The sequence below is a fragment of the Typopeltis vanoorti genome, chromosome 9 (genome assembly GCF_054136105.1).
Source record: "Typopeltis vanoorti isolate ZY-2024b chromosome 9, IOZ_Tvanoo_1.0, whole genome shotgun sequence".
Classification (NCBI taxonomy): Eukaryota; Metazoa; Arthropoda; class Arachnida; order Uropygi; family Thelyphonidae; genus Typopeltis; species Typopeltis vanoorti.
Window position 1 is genome coordinate 19,499,510 of NC_143557.1, and position 18,673 is coordinate 19,518,182.

Sequence of the window (18,673 nt, forward strand, 5' to 3'; positions counted from 1 at the left end):
CCTCTAGCAAGTAATGTACTGGAACACACCAATATTCGGTAGACGTACACATTGGAACATGGTGATTCAATTTAAAGAAAAAATAAATAAAAATAGTACCAGAAGTTGCCAACAGGGGAAATTTTGGCACTGCCAAATTAATTTTAGTAGGTGTGACTAATGAATGACTAAATGGCAAATGAGAGACAGCACACATCGATTTCATGACATTTATTATTAATTACAAATGAGGTTCGATATGACCACCATTCTGATGTTCCAGGAACTGCATATGGTGCACGACATTCCACAGTGGCTCGCAACATATCGGAATTGATTTGTCTCACGTGTAGCGTTATTCGATCTTCCAAAGTTGGAATATTGGGTACATGTCTTTGATACACAATGCTTTTACGAAATCCCCACAGCCAAAAGTCACAAGGATTGAGATCAGGCGATCTCAGTGGCCATGGCGTGGGAAATGCACGACTAATGATTCTTCTGTCAGAGAAATGTTGTCGCAAAACACGCTGTACCTGAAGTCCGATGTGGGGGTGGTGCACCATCCTGCATGAAGATGGTCGAATCGAGACATCCTCTTTGCTGCAGTTGTGGACCCACAAAGTTCTGTAGCATATTGACATACCTGTTAGCAATGACAGAATAGGTCACTGGTCCACTTCGGCGATTTTCCTCGTAAAAGTATGGACCGATGATAAAAGATGCCATAAATCCGCACCATACTGTGACTTTGGGTGAGTGGATAGGCATCTGCAGACACACATGCAGATTAGTTGCAGCCCAAATGCGACAGTTGCATGTGTTAATATCGCCGTTCAAATAAAAGTGTGTTTCGTCACTCCATAAAATCTGCCACGGCCATGCATCATCCACTTCCATGGATGCTTAGAATCTCAAAGATAAGTCGATTCATGTGGTCGCATCACCAGGGCGCAATTCTTGAACATGACTGATTTTATAGAGGTAAAACTTCAACATTTGATGTAGGATTTTCCACACCGTGTATACGATATCCGTTTGCCGGGATATTGCTTGTGCACTGCTGGTACCCTGCACATTTGTCATCTCCTGTTCCACAAAAGCAGTTGCAACTTGTTCAACTTGTTGGTGATTGATTGGTTTGCATTCCCTGCCTACCTGCACTGATAGAATTCCAGTAGTTTCAAATCGCCGAATCAGTTTTCGTAAGTTTGTTATGCTAATCGGTCCTTTTCGTAAATTTTTCATACGCCGAAAATCACAAAGACAAGCAATGGCATTATTGTTCCGTTGATAATAGAGTTTAACTAACAAAGCTCGCACACGTAAGGTAAGAGGCATCGAAAAGCAGTTCGTCTACGAATGATAAGAAATCTCACAGGCTTTCCTTTTATTGCATGATCGTTCACACAATAAAAGGAATGCGATAATGAAAATTAATGTATTTTACTCGGTAAACAGCACCAAAATTTCCCCTGTTGGCGACTTTTGGTACTATTTTTTTTCGTTAAATCGAATCCCCATGTTCCACTGTGTACATCTACCGAATACTGGTGTGTTTCGTCCAATACATTATTTGCTAGAGGGCGCTGAACACTTTACGTTATTTTAAAATCACCCAGTATACCCTATTTGATCACAAAAGAAACGACGAAATTATGAAAGAATTAAACCAAGAACCACAATAGAAAAAATTTTAAAATATAAACATAAATGGATGGAACACATTCAAAGAATGAAAACAGAAAGATTACCAAAACAAGCCTTAAGGTACAAGCCATCAGGAAAAAGAATACCAGGATGTCCTCTTAAATGATTCAATGATGATCTCTAAGGCTGGAACAGGCCATGCTAGGTCTAAATCTTTTGATATGCATGATGATGATGATTTTTTTTTTCCTCTTAGTGTTCCTTACACCATGAAGCATTATTATTAATAATCAACAACACCTAAGCTTTTTTATACATATTCACCAACAGTTGCACCTTCCCTCCTAAAAGTATTGAATTATAAATACCTTGTTCTGATAATGCCCTCATCACTGAACTTTTTTTTTTAATCCCATATATGAAAGACAGAAGAGTCTATAGCAAACAGATGGCATTTAAGGGAAGGATCAGGAATATAGTAACCTGTTGATATTCTTCTTGTACTGTTGAAGAGACTGTAGTCCTTTGGAAATGTTTCTTGAGGGAGATTTCCATGGAATTGAAATAGAAGGAATGAAAGATGACAGGAGAGTAGGTTTGGTGAGTATCAGTTCCTGTAGATTCTGCAGAACAATGGTCATGGAAATATCTGTAGAAGAAACACAATGCAGAAACTATCTTCTATGGGAAAGTGGCTGAAAAGAGTCTGTAAGAGAAGTGTCATTTATCAACCAGACTGTCCTTTTCTGAACTTCATCAAGAATTTTTAGGCAGGTCTTAGGTGCACCATCTCATACATGAGAGCAGTATTCCAATGTTAGTTGGATTTGGCATTTATACAGCAAAAGTAACTGTTCAGCAGAAAAGTACCATCTTGACTGGAAATGGATGCCAAGTTTCTTGAAAGCTGTTGATGCTATAGAAGTGATATGATTGCTAGGAAAGGCTTGAAGTAAGAGTCAATCTGAGAAGACAGCCTTGGTCTTGGCTGAGTATTATCAAAAGTAAGCAGAGTTCCGAGTTTTTATATATATATACATACACGAGGGCTGTTCAATAAGTAATAAGACTAATTTTACTATCACGAAACCACTCATCACAATATAAACTGTGGAATAAAGAAATGTTGCTGTCTGTATTAACAAAAGAGGTTGATAGATGGCGTACACGGGCTGATGTGCAAAGTGTCACGTGACTAAACGCAAGCTTGTTTCGGCACGTTTACGAGCCGCGACAGTCGTCGAAATGGAAGCATCCTTGGAACAGCGTTATGCAATTAAATTTTGTGTGCGTTTGCAAAAATCGGCATCGAACACTTTTAACATGATACGCGAAGCTTTCCACGATGAAGCAATGTCAAGGGCAAGTGTTTTTCGCTGGCATAAAACTTTTAAGGAAGGAAGGCAAAATGTGGAAGATCTTTAACGTGAGGGAAGACCTTCAACGTCCATCACAGAGACAATGATCAACACAGCAGCGATTATCATCAAGGAGGATCGCAGAATTACAGTACGCCAGCTGCATGTTGTCCTGAATATTTCTGTGGGAAGTGTTCACTCAATCATGGCTGAACATTTGGGACTGAAACGTGTTTGCTCCCGATGGATTCCCAAACTCTTGACACTGGAGCAAATGCAGCATCGAGTGGATGTGTGCACAGAATGAAAAGAAAGACAGGAACAAGAAGGCGACAACTTCTTAAAACACATCATTACAGCAGATGAAGCTTGATTGTATCACTATGACCCTACAATGAAACAACAAAGCAGTAAATGGAAGCATCCGTCTTTGCCTACCCCCAAGAAAGCAAAAACTGTAAAATCGGCTGGTAAAGCTATGACCATAATGTTTTTTGACTACGAAGGCATTGTTTACCAACACGCTGTAGAACCCGGGAATACTGTAAACGGCTCATACTATGCAGATGTTTTACGGACAATGGTACAGTACGTCAAAAGGAAGCATCCATTGCTTTTTGAAGAATGGCGTCTTATTGCACCACAATAATGCAAGGCCACATACTGCTGGTTGTGTAGTGGATGTTTTGCAAAAGAACAACATAGATATCCTACCACACCCTCCATGAAGTCCTGATCTTGCACCGTGTGATTTCTGGCTGTTTCCTCAGCTCAAGAAACCACTAAGAGGCCGCCATTTCGAAAGCAACAAAGCATGTGTAAAAGCTGCGGAAGTGGTTTTGAAAGAAATCTCAAAAAAAGGACTTTCACATGTGTTTAAGAAGTGGATGCAGCGTTGGGACAAATGCATCGGATTTCACGGTAGTTACTTCGAAAAAGACCATGTAAATGATGACGATTAAAGGTAATCTGTTTTCTGTATAAATATAGTCTTATAACTTATTGAACAGCCTATATATATATATATATATATATACAGAAAAACAAGCAAAACTGTGTACTGAAAGCATTGAAGTTGACTAGGCTGATTGCACTGCAATCAAGAATACTGTGAAGATCAGTTTTATTCTTGTCAAAATGCTCCAAGCACTGTTCAGAGATTTTCATGCAAGTGCGTTTTTGATCTGCACGGCACCCATCTTGCATGTATGTCCTCCTGATGTACTTCCAAGCTTTTTCATTTGCAATTCTTCATGCAAAATGTATCCTATACCTTCTTTTGAAATGCCTATAGTCTCAGCAACATCGTGGGGGGGGGGGTACCTAAGTGTATATGCATATCACTGTTTCCCCTTCTTAATACTTCAACTACATATAACTTACTCTCCACTGCTTTTTTTCCTCTCCATAAAAGAGTGATTCAAAGCACACTATACGGAAACATGTGAAAGTCATCATTATCATTAATAAATAAGTAATAAATGTTCATTTGTTCATTTATCACTGATAAAATGAACATTCTTCTTTTCGTTTCTCCCCCCCCCTCCCTTATGTTTCATAGCATAGACCTGCTAAACAGAGTAATATATAAGTAATTTTGCATGTGTGTGTGTGTGTGTCACACCTATAGTCCTAAGGGAAATGTCTATGTTTCTATTATTTTTTTAAATTTTACTTATTTCCATATTTTATTTTATTTTTTACCTAATTTGGAAACTCTGCTCTAGAGATCAAACAAATTATTTTCAAGTTACTTCAGGTCTATAATAAGCAGGATAACGGTCTAGTGCCCAGAATAAAATGAATTTCCTGCCTAGCACTTAACAAACTGCTTCAGTAAGGGTAGTTATACAGGATAAATTAGCCATAACATTAACAAAAGCATTTAAATTGACCAGATCAAGGATCTGTATTAGAATATCTCCATCTGCATGGTGCATACTTACAAAACGATCACTCAACAAATATTTTGTTTGCTTCTGTTACCTCCCTACCACTACTTGTTAAAGTCGCTGTTCAAAATAACTTCCTCTCAGAATTTGGCCTTCCTTACCATACAGGTTGCCAGTGCCTTGTACTGTTTATAGTCTTATAATCACCTTATTCTTAAAATTGCTGCTGAAACCCCTGCTTAATGATGCTATTCATCCATATACCTCCTACCTGATTTATTCTCCTTAATCTCTCTTCCAAATTCTATGCCGTGCACTACTCTAAGCTGACTTCTCAGTTTGCCTAATCACTTACTCTGTAATTACATATACTCCTCTTTATTCTGCTTGTGGGAGATTGCAAGACATGCTGAATTTTCTGCATGTCTTGCAATCTCCCAGGTCAAGACCAAATGACTGCTTTCCCTAAGTGGAGGGAATGTGGCTAAGTTCTCTGATGCTATGACAAGATCTGGATCTCTCAAACTTTATGTCTCTTCCATTACATATCCTCTCAGGTAATTATCTCTTAGCAGCTGTAGAAATTAAATTTCCTTCCATTCCCATAGTTCCCTCATAAAATTATTCAACCAGCACTAATTGTGCTAATTTGCCAATTCATGCCATCCACATTCTCCCTTATACCACCTGCCCTATAGAAGCAACCAACTATAGATTTCATCCTGCTATTCTCTATCTCACAACAGATAGTTTCAAATGAAGTATCCTCTGCATCTATGTCCTCCTGATGTACTTCCACTCATTTTGGCTTCATTTCTTCTGAAATCATTAGCAAAACATAATTCCATTCTATTTTCTCTCTGTCCTCTCTGTACACAATATACTCCTACATCATTCTCCATCAAACAAGTCTCACTAATGCCTATAACTCTTGGCCAGGTTGAACTAACCAATGGCAAAACTTCTCACTTTATTCTAAATAATTCTAGCATTGCAATACATCCTTCATCTCCCACAATCTCCCTTATACCTTGTGTTATGCTAATAAAACAAGGTATAAGGGATGTTATATTCAGCATCATGTAATCACTCTCTCACACTTATTCATATATAGGTTGCCTGAACCCAAACTCATCTGCATCCACCCCCACCTCCCAAAACATTCAAGTGTCCTTGACACTGCACTTCTGAACAATCACTGAATAATACTTTCTCAGGATGCCTAACTTTGAATCCATTCAAATTCAAATCATTCATGTCATATAACTCCATCCTTCCACACATCTGCCATTCCACCTGCCCAACCTAGATAGATTCATTTGTAATCATAGCTCTTCATCTCATCTTGGCTCTATCATACTGCAGCAGCACACTCACAGTTTTCATTTTCTCACGCTTCTTATTTGTTTGTACCAGTAACTCTTTCATATTCACTCGCATATCACACATGTCACCTGCTGGATCATTAGTACTGGCCAAGATAATCATCTTTCACTTCTCCACTCTGTATTTTAACAGAACTGTTAATATTCTTAATCTTAGCCCAGGGAAACACAATTTTATCATGCACACTTTAAGTTTTCCTCATACCATGAAATCACCAAAGCAAATTAATCCTAATTTTCCCTTTTTTGCTGTATCTTACTCTGATTTTTCTCCCTCGCATCTCCCCCTCCTTTTGATTCTAGGTACCATCACCCATCAGGTGTTTCTAATCTAACAGTTCATCAGATCTAACAGTGATAGATCTACCTCATTATCATAAAGTTATTCTCTTCATTTTCCACTGTTTCATTCTTGCTAACTTTTTGTACCACATGCATCCTCATCACATGTTCCAACATTTTACTCTCAAGAACAACAACATTATCCAGATTTGCACACGTAGTTTCATTTCTTTCATCATTTAACTCACCATTATAATTCTTATTTTTCTCCTCATATTTCTGGCACTTCCACTATTTCAAAACAACGCACATACACTCCCAGTTTCACTTTTCTTCCACAAATCTTTCATTCTGTAAATTGAATATAATTTACACATGATGCAGTGAACAAAATCACATAAATTTAAATTGCGCACCATCGTTTCATGCATCTGTGCTGTGATATACAATATACTTATAAAAAATACAATAACTTCCAGAAAAACATAAACATGCAAACAATCACACAATCATTACAATCAAAAAAAAAAAAAAAAACTCATCAAAATAATACTCCAGAAAAAAAAATCAATTATGGTTAATTATTTTCCAAAACAACTTACCTTTGATTATTAATTTTTTGAGCTCCTAATAGCTCAACATGTAACTCCACCTGCTATTTTACATTGCTATTTTTTTATTCAATAATAATCAGGGAAAAGAAAGAGTAGCTAATGCATCCAACACAAAATACGAGGCTAATCTTCTTAAATGGCAAGCAATATCAAGTAGAGTGATGTGGGCAAATATCAGAATGGGGAACTGGACAATGAGACTTATTTGTACCTATGGTCCCACATAAAGAGTCTACTAAGGTAGAAGAGGAAGAATTTTTTGAGGTTTTAGAGAAAGCAACTGACACAATGAAAAAGGAAGAGTTGGTCCTTGTTAAGGATCTAAATAGCAGAGTAGGAAATGATTGTCAAACTTACAAAAATATATTGAGAAAATTTGGAGAAAAGAGCAAAGCTAATAATAATGGCAAATACCTGTTGAATTTCTGCTCAGGACATGGAGTGGTTATTGCTAACACAATGTTCCAACATAAAAATGTGCAAAATTCACATGGAGAAAAGAGTCAAGGAATAAAAAAATTCTCATCGACTATGTTATTGTTGATAGTAATGTTTTCTCCCTGGTGCAGGAAACCAGAGTGTACAGAGGATTTGAAATTGGAAGTGATCACTATTTAGTTTTGAGCAGAATAAAATTGAATTTCATATTGAAAAGAAGAAAATGTAAGAAAGTTTTAAAGTGAATAAAAGTTGAGTAGCTCTCAGATGTGAAATGTAGACTAAAATATACAAACTTTATTCAAGAAAAAACAAAAGTTTGAGAACAGGAACCAAACCTTGGAGATTCAGTGACAAGCCATCAAGAAAACACTGACTGATTCATAAAAATCAAGTGGATATTAAATCCAGCATTATTTCAAAGCTGAATACAGAAACTATAAAAGTTTCGTATGAAATTAGACCAGAGAGCTTATAGGAATGCACTTGCCGGTACTTACGAGTTACCCTAGCTCCGGGGTCGGCAACCTTTTGAGTCGGAAGAGTCAAAAATTACAATTTACAAAATTTCAAAGTTTTTAAAGAGCCACAAAATTTTAAAAAGTTTTTAAAGAGCCACAAGATCTTATTGTCTTCAAGGCATTTTTGCACGGCATTCGCTATATCTTCCCCTCTAGTTTGTCCCGAGAGCGGTAGCAATCCTAGAAGTTCTTCTTTTGGACCTTGGGAAGACATATACCTGACAAAAAGGGGCAACTTGTGCCGTGTCTTTTATGTCGCAAGACTCATCTATAGCAAGTGATAAGGCAGAAGAAGGTTGAATATCTTCCACCTGCAAATATGTTACATTTGAAGACATTTTAGCTATTCTATCTTGTACTGTTTTAGCGGATACGAGAAGCTGGGCATAATGAAATATAATTTATCAAAAAACATTTTACAACGATATTTCCCAATTAAAAATACCTACCTAAATAAAATAAATAATTCTCTAATAATTTAATTATTAAAATAAATAATTTAGACACGAAACACTGTTTGTCTCACTCTCTCGCGTACTGATTGACTATAAGTACACAGTTTCGTCGCATCTGTGGTCGCCTCCCGTGTGTGGTGATCGCCGACTGGCACGAACGGACTTGTCAGAATGTGTTTATCACTGCGCAGTCTGCACATTTTAGTTTTTTTTTTTAATTTTGGCAAATATTAGATACTTAGTTTACGAGTAAAGGTGTTATGCCCAGCTATGCCGAAATCAATGAAAATTGCCAAACATATAAACTTCCGAGAGCTTCCGACGGACTGACGACAGTGACGATGCGTGTCACGGGGGAGGGGTGCGGTGAAAAGCGAGTACAAGTGGCTGAGAGATAGAATCGGTGCTTAATCCTCGTTAATCGATTCAGAACGATTTTTAAATTTTTTTTTTTTGATAAAATAAATAATATTTGCGTATGGAACTAAAGAGCCGCAGCTTCACATCCAAAGAGCCGCATGTGGCTCGCGAGCCGCAGGTTGCCGACCCCTGCCCTAGCTGGATCTTATAGGAGACATGCCTGCTATGACAGCATCCATATATTTGCCTCCTATTGTTCCATTTTGATAAGGTTTCACTGACAGCTGTTTCAAACTGGTTCGTTTTCAACGGAGACCAGGCAGAATCCTTAAGAGAGCAAAAACTCTCAGTCCTAAGGAACTTGAAACATCAGAGAAGTGTATTTTTTGTAAGCAAACTCACAGTCGGTGTGTAAAAGTATTTACTAAAATAAAGAGCCAAAAGGCTTTACTTCGGAGATGCAAAATTTATAACAATCAAGTGGATATTAAATCCAGCATTATTTCAAAGCCGAATACAGAAACTAAAAGTTTCATATGAAATTTCACCAGAGATTTTACAGGAATACATTCGCCGGCATTTATAAGTTGCCCTAGCAGGACCTTATAGGAGACATGCCTGCTATGAAAGCATCCATATATTCACCTAATATTGGTCCATTTTGATAAGGTTTCACTGGCCTGACAGCTCACTGATTGATTGATTCAGCCAGAGAGCCATGTGGTGAGGTTGTCTGGAGGAATAGAAAATTCAGAACTCTATGGTAGATACAGGAAGTTAAAAAGGCAGTGAAGGAAAAGAAGATAGCATATCGTAAGTTACTGGTAAATAAGTTAGCGTGTGCTCTTAGAGAATACAGAGACAAATGTAAGAAAGCTAAACACTGTGTAAAACTAGCTAAACAAAAGTCATGGAGGACTTTGGTAAGAACATAGAAAATAAAAATATCACGAAGGCGGCAAGATATTCTGGAGGGTGTTGAAAAAGCTCAGAAATGGAGGAAGAGTGCTGTAAAAAGAATGATCACCTTTTTCATCCCTAAAGATGAAAAAAAGGTGATATGAAAATGGGAGAAAAAGATATCCTCGAAGTATGGAGCAATTACTTTGAAAAATTGCTAAATGAAACAAGCAGTGACAGCACAGTGATGAAAAACACTCAAGAGGCATGTGATCAGGAATACATATCCATACTATCTACTCCTGCTATCTTTCCACATTTCAGGTTTTTGAAGTAGAAAAAGCCATCAAAAGCCTGAAATGTGGAAAGGCAGCAGGAGTAGATGTTATTCGACCAAAAATGCTGAAGTATGGAGGTATAAAAAGTCTTACAGTGGCTGCACTACATAGTTCAGAAGGCATGCACACATGGACGAAGTCCAGATGATTGGAGTAGAGCTCTCATAGTATCCATATATAAAAAGGGAAATAAAACTGAATGTGAGAATTACAGAGGTATTTCTCTATTGAGTGTTCCTGGTAAGATTTATGCAAGCATACTTGAGAAATGGTTAAGAAAGATTGTGGAAGGGAATCTTGATGAAGAACAAGCTGGATTCAGGCCAAATAGAGGCTGTCAGGATCAGATTTTCATTTTACAATAAATAGATGAGAAATCGTGGGAATATAATAAAGGTCTGTATTTAAGTTTTGTAGACCTGCAAAAGGCATATGACAAGATCCCAAGAGAAAAGCTATTCAAAACGCTACAGTTATATGGTGTCAATGGGGCATTATATCAAGTAATACTTAATCATTATTTGAGTTGTAAGTCAGCAGTTAGAATTGAAGGAAGTATAAGAAGGTGGTTTAATGTTAAATCTGGTGTCAGACAAGGAGGTAAATATCTCCTCTGTTATTCATTATCTATATCAATGTTTCTCAAACTTCAGATATCAACAGACCCCTTCTTAAATTTTCATTATTACCAAGTACCCCTAATTAATTAATTAAAAATAAATAAATTAATTAATTAAACAAATACATTAATTAATTAAAACAACTAAATAAATTAATTAAAATTAATAAATTAATTAAAATGAATAAATTAATTTAAAATATTAAAAAAATTAAATATTTATTTTATTTGAATTTATATGTTCATGTAAACAAAAAATTATGATTTATTTTTAATAGAACAAACTTTATAAAGATACTATAAAGTTTTACTTACTTGAAATAATTTATTATCAATGAGAGGAGTGAAATTGTTTATGGTGATATAAAATTTCAGCAAAATTTGGCTCTATAGTTGTTAATTTCAATCTCAGATGCAGTTCGACATCTATAATGCGATTCCTCTTCTTCGTCTTAATATCTACAAGGGTCGAAAATCCAACTTCGCACAGATATGAACTTGGAAATAGAAAAATGAACCTTAGAGCTTTATCTGTTGTAGCCAAAATGATGATAACGTAATCTCACTATATTTATTTTTTAGGAAACCATCAGAAGCTAGTTCTAAAAGTTGTTGTTCTTCTATTGACGATAGACCCTTTGGCGTAAATTTGTTTTTATTGAAAGGATATCTTATCCACTCAATATTAATGTCCAATTCAAGGAAATACTTTTCTAGATTCATTTGTAAGCTTTTTAAAGGCTGCATGATAATTTTCACATCATCATCAATTTGTTCATTTGAACTTGCGAGCAATTCATGATGGAAATGCGTCAAATTCTTCATTACCAACCTACTTTTGTCATAACTTCATTTTTGCCAACGTGGCGTTCACTTTATCTTGGACATGAAATATAGAAATTTCCTTGCCTTGTAAATATAAATTAAGACTATTTAATACAGTAAATATATCTGCCAGGTATGCTAATTGACTGAGCCATTTCCAATTATGTAAATGCTTTTTCAATTCAAACTTTTCATCAAGAAAAACTTGTAGTTCAAATAAACGAGTAAGGACTTTTCCACGAGAAAGCCAACGAACATCGGTATGGAAAAGAAGTTGTGTATAGTTGCTTCCCATTTCTGTGCAAAGTTGAGAGAAAAGTCTGGCGTTTAGAGGATGGCCTTTAATATAATTTATGATTTTTACAGCTTCATCAAGAACTTTTCTTAGGTCTGTAGACATCATATGTATAGCCGAAGCCTCCCTGTGTATACAGCAGTGTCGACTTTGCATTTGGTGCAACAGCTATCCTTGAAACAAGCCCTTTTTTAAATCCGACCATGGATTTCGCTCCATCCATGCTTATTCCAACGCAACTTTTCCAATCAAGCTTGTTTTGATGCATAAAGGTATTTATATTGTTGAATATTTCTTCTCCTGTTGTATGTTCTGGCAAGGGTTGGCAATATAAAAGGTCGTCGTGAATTTTTTGATTTTTTTCGTACCTAACGAACACTAGAAGATTTGCAAAATTTGTAATGTCGGTGGATTCATCTACCTGCAACGCATAATAACGACCCTTACGTATATCAGATAATAATGTCTGTTTTATATTTTCAGCCATTTCAGTGATTCTTCGGTACTATTTGAAAGGCAAATCTGATCAAAAGATCTTTTTGCATTATCTCCGATCATAATTTCCGCTATTATTTTTGCTGCAGGCTTGACCAAAGTTTCACCAATTGTTTCTGCTGCACCACTTTTTGCTATTAATAGCGACACACGATATGAAGCCTTCATGTTTTCACCTCCTGACATGATCGACATCACTTTTTGAGATTCTTTGAAATTTTTTAGTTTATTTTGAAAAAATTTGACAGGTTTGTCCTTGCATTCATTATGTTTCGATTCAAAATTACATGGTTTCATGCTTTCATTTTTTAAAGTTTCACCACAAATTAAACATAATGGAATAGGTTGCTCTTCATTTCTCATCCATGAAAATCCACATTTCAAGTAATTTATATCGTACTTACGAAGTTTTCTCATTTTCTTCCTAGTTGGTTCTTTAGAGATGTCAGACGATACACACTTATCAATTTCAGTTGATCCAGATGCAATATCAACATTTTCTTGTTGCTGACAGCTACTTGCATCTACTATGTTCCTCTCTTTTAAGCATTTTAAAAATCCAGTCTTTAACCAGTGATCCATACTTAAGAATTTGAAAGCGAAAAAAAATTACCGTATTTACCGAACAGTCCTTCAACAAATGGCTACTAAAAGCAGAACTCGAAACAGACAGCAAGGGTAGGCCAGTAGAGATAAAGCAGCTATGAAGACGTTCATATGATTGGTGCGGTATTAACAAAAGATCGCGCTACTAATTGACAAAGGCAGGCCGACAGTTCAGTTGAAATGCTAATTTTCTTCAACCGAATTCCTTATATAATATCTGAAACACATTCAATATATATTTCTTAGTTTTAACACATTCACTCAAACAAAACCATATGTTGCCGGTGCACCATATGATTTTGATTGTCTACTATACAGCATTTTTATGTGGGAGGGGTCATGCGATTCATTAGTAGTGCCATTTTTATCCCAGTTGTCTCTAATTGCACTGTTTGTTGAGAAACATAGTACACAGCCTACAGATGTCTCCGTACCTTATTCAGTGATACAATAGGAACGTTTTACGATCTCAAACTTAAATTTTATTTCATGTGTTAATGATGCAAAGCCGAAAATTGCCACAGACCCCCTGAAAACCTTTCATGGACCTCCGGGGGTCCGCGTACCACACTTTGAGAAACACTGATCTATATGAATCACATTATGAAGGAAAGCAGTATTAAACCTGATATCAAAAGTGGAGATGTTAATCTCAGCTCTTTATTAATAAAGAAATTATTTTGCAATGAAAATCAGCAATAACAAGACAAAGAAAATGAAAATAGACAGAAACATTGAGAATATCAACTGCATTATGAATGGAGAACCTATATAACAAGTAAAACATTTCAGCTACTTATGCACGATTTTTAAGGAAGATGGCAAATTAAACATGGAAATAGACAACAGAATCAAAAAAGCTGGTATGGTAGGAAGTCAACTGAATAAATTTGTATGGAATAAGAACGAAGTTAGTCAAAACACTAAAATAGCTGTATACAAGACAGTGTTCAAACCAATTTTAATTTATGGATCTGAGAGCTGGGTTAGAAATTAAACACTTGACCAAAGACTAGAGACCACAGATATAAGAGTACTGAAAAAAGTTAGAGGAGTGAACAGATGGCATCAATGGCAATATTATTTTAAAAACGAGGATATCAGAAAAGATCTTGACATTGTTAGCATCCAGGAATGTAATTAGGAGAGCTAATCTCTGGTATGGTCACTTAATCAGTATGGGAGAGGAAAGATTAGAAGCAAGTGTTCTCTGCCAGGTTGGCAGGAAAACCAAGATATAGATGTATTGATATAGTAAAAAGTGCGTTAGTCAACGAACAAATATCTTCACCTTACCGACGTTCGATTTTTATAAAACGGGACTTTGCAGTAATATATAAGCCATTTCATGTTTTTCAAGCACCATAAAGAAAAAAGCTGCTAGTGCTTTTCAAATTCCAACATATGTTATCTATAAGTTATTACTACTACTTGATGAATAAAAATCAGTGGATATCAAATAAAAATAATTAGCCTTCCAGAATGACTTTTGTAAACATTTAATACAACATGACCCCACAACTACTTATTTTCTTTCTTTGCAAGAGTTAACAACCACTAAATTATAACAATTTATGGGGGGGGGGTACCCAAATTGTTGTTCCTTTACTACTACTGATGCATTTCAGACTTGTCAAAAGCTGGTAGTATGATATTCCAATTTATTATTTTTTACCCATAACATATTCATTTTGATACTTTCCCTCACCATTTTATAATGTTCCTTTAATACCAAAAGACATTATATGGTGGTTATCATGACCTGGGTATATTAAAAGCTAAGTGGGGGAGAGAGTACCGACTCTGCATTCAGTGCATAGTCAGGATCATTTTGATTACATAATGAATTAACTTCTGCTTCAAAATTTATTTGCCAAGCAGGTTATATTCACTTATAAATAGGGTGACCGTATGACCTGGTTTGGCTGGTATTCTCAGTTTATGCCTGTTGTCCCAGCATCACATCCAGTTTAGCATTTGTTCTAGTTTTTTTTTTTTTTTTTTTTTTTTTTTTTTAACTCTATCTTCTTTTTCCTGACCCTTTCCTTGGTACAACATAACTAAAATTTTCATTTTAAAGACAGCATGCAGACTGCTTGCTGATAAATGAAGCATGCTCGGACATGAGTGGCTGGGGATAACCAATTCCTTTAGGTGGGGGGGGGGGGGGAGATTTGACACTTTTGGTGTACTTTCTCAATTAAAAATAATTGTGGTCTACTGAGAAGAGTCAACTGAAGGTGTCAAAAATTTTTAATACATTAACCATAAAATCCAACTTTGAAGAAGATTATAATTTAAAAAAAAAAATTTTTTTAAATAAAAAAAACTGAAAAAATACATTCTTCAAAAAAATACTACTGACAGTTTTAGAGATAGATATACCCAAATAAACTAATTAAAGTATGTGAATATTTACCGAGAACAATTATTCTGCTTATTTTATTTTTTAATGTTGACACAATATAATGAAGTTGTATAATGACATATGTTGTTTTTATTTTCTTTAATATTTGGAAACAGTTTTTGGCAAAGGCAGGTTTCTGACTGTTTCCAAATATCTTTATTTTTTGGAAACAGTCAATAAATAAATATTTCAAAATATTATATACCGTATATGTCGGCATATAAGACGACTCTCAAATACTACAGAAAACCCCTCAAAATCATGGGTCATCTTATACGGCAAGTATAAAAAGGGAAGCTTAATTTCTTGGATGAACATTTAGGTAGTTACAATACATCGTTATATAAGAGAATGGGCAGTGTTTATAAACAAATCAGATTAATTTTTTGTTACATAAATTTATTTAAAATATTACAATACATGTAAGATTTGAAAACAAATAATAATTATTAACCTCAGTTTTCATGTTAATTTTCTTCATCATCTGTTGAAAATAGTTCTTCAGATTCAGTGTTTAAATGATCGTCATATGGATCCCAGTTCTAATCCGGTGAATTGATTTCATTTTCATCGTCATCAGTGTCCCACAACAGATCATCTTCCATACCACCATAAGATTAGAGATGCCACACTTTTAAATGATTTATTACAATCTCTACTTTTTACTTTATTCTATGCTTTGATAACAAAATTGCAAACCTATCAAGTGATGCAGCGTGCATAGATCTACCATTTGTAAATGATTTTTCACCAGTCGACATATAATTATTCCATTCTTCTAGCAGGTGATCTTTAAATGATTTGTTCAAGCAGACGTCTAATGGTTGCAATACAGAAGTTAAACCACCTGGTATAACAGTAATTTTTGTGTTATTTTTTTCTAGAAGACTTTTAGTATTCTCAGTTATATGACTACGAAACATATCCCATACTAATAAACTGCGTTTCTTCATTATACTGCCTGGTCGTGTGTTCCACATATTATTTATCCATAATTTCACGCAATCTTCTCGGTTATGTCAAACTTTCTTGCAGCAGCACAGTTATTAGTTTGCTTTGCCATTTCAATTACCCTTATTTTAAATCGAGCTTCATACTTTCTTCATTTTGTTGCTGGTTCCATGATTTTAAATTATAACAATTTTAATAATCCTAAAATTTAAAAAAAATTCCAAATTAATAATTAATTAAAATTGGGGCAAATCACTTTTAATTAGTGTAATTCACATAAATACTAAATCAATGCTATGCAAAAAAATAATGGATATGCATAAATATAAAAATAACAGATATAACAACAATACCTAATGTTGTATTAATACAAGAAAGAAAAAACTGGGTGGTCGTCTGTTACAACCGACATAAGCTTAAAACCTAAAAATAGCCTTAAATTTAGGCCTCGTCTTATATGCCAACATATACGGTAATTTTAATTACTTTTAGCCCACCCAGCTCTCAAAAATGTCCTCGTTTGGATGACAAATTATATGTCACTTCACCTATAAAGGATATTACAAGACTGAAGAAATAACTCATTTTAGAAAGCACAAATACTGAGGACATATTAACTATAGTTTAATAATTCATACTGATATACCAGTGAAGAATCCTTTATTTATATCAGAAAAATGAAAATCTCCAAATTCTAACACAGCAGGTTTGAGACTGTACTGCATTAGATAAAATGAAAGATACTTACGATATAATCTCTAGCACGGCAAAGTGCTTCAGATCCAATACCAGACAATATACTACAGCTATCTTTTGGATAGAGAATTTCACTATATATAAAAAAAAAATAACAATAATAATAAATCAAAATGAAGAACAATCAGAATGTGTGTTATCTCAGAATGTAACTATATAATGAACGATGTTTCCTAACAATTAAAGTTTCACTGATAAAATGGGAAAAAGTATGTATGGTTATTCTTTAAAGCAATGAGTTCTACAAAATTAAGCAATGGGCAGGGACTGTGATTTTGATGTTCAAATCTTTTCCATTTGGCCCTACACATAGTTGCATTCTTGACTGATAGCATCATAATTAAATTACTCAACAAAATGTATTTATTATAATACATTTTAACTTTCCCTTTAGTGAAAGACATTATTTATAACACATTATTATTTTGGGAGCTTTTATGGAGTCTAAAGGTACCGTCAACTTTACCTTATACCTCTCTTAAATTCATTTATCATCGATTCATTCTCCAATGTCTTCAGCAATGGATTATACCTACTTATTATTCCACATGAATAAATTTTCTCCCTTGCTGAACACACTTTTTCTCACCTTCTTCCAGGCTTGGTCCTTTGTACCTCATCCTAAGTACAAATTCTCTCCACTGTTGTTTTTATTATTCCAATTGAATATCTTGTCAATAAACTTCTGCAATATATCCTACAAATTTCAATTCATTGCTTTTTTTAATGCTTCACTTCCAAACTTCTCATAATGCAGTTACACACATGTATTGCATCTACCATCACTTCAGAACAGAGTATAAAATCATGAAACAGGAGATAGCCAAACCAAACAATTGCATTGCATGCTTGATGGGAAGGCCATAAAATATGAAGAAAAACTTGTTTTAAAAAGCGTTCTTAAGGATGAATGAGTGGATAGCATATGTTTATCCAAATCTTTAAGTGCTAGATGAGATGTATTGATTTTTCATTTTTTTTCATATCACTTCAGGCTTCCAAATGAGCCAGGCAGTCACTGAAAGTCTTAAGTTCAGGAGAATGATGATAGAACAAAATGCTATCAAAACACACACACACACACACACACACACACACACACACACACACACACACACACACACACAAATTAATTTATTAAAAAGGAGAGGGATATGAAATATTCTGAATCAATCTCATGGAAAAATAACTTTTATGAAATAAATAAATATATTAATTTATGAATTATGTACGGCTTTATTTTGTTACTCATCCAAACATCACCAGCCCAACAACAAAACATCCAGATATGCTCAATAATAATTAAATTCAGTCATCTTTGATATTTTGCTGACTTTCAATAATACAAAAATCATAAGTTTAGACATATTTTTCAATTCATGTCATTAGGAAGGTATATTTGTCAAGATAAGAGGATAGGACTTATTTGATTTAAATCATCATCATCAAATTCCTGACATGTACCCTCAAGGTGTAATATGACTTTTAAATATTTAGACATGATATGTGGGTCTCCATTTGTACTCTTGCCACAGGATTATTATTTT

General features: G+C 34.8%; 1 protein-coding gene across 4 annotated transcripts in view; it reads right to left on the reverse strand.

Moving 5' to 3' along the window:
- The window catches only part of LOC150102911 (DNA-directed RNA polymerase III subunit RPC5-like), a 459,314-nt gene that overhangs the window by 176,057 nt on the left and 264,584 nt on the right, over nucleotides 1-18,673 (reverse strand). For all 4 annotated transcript variants that reach the window (XM_090397865.1, XM_090397866.1, XM_090397864.1 and 1 more), the window contains exon 10: nucleotides 17,119-17,200. In XM_090397865.1, the coding sequence (XP_090253991.1) occupies nucleotides 17,119-17,200 (82 nt within the window). The remainder of the gene's footprint in view (nucleotides 1-17,118; nucleotides 17,201-18,673) is intronic.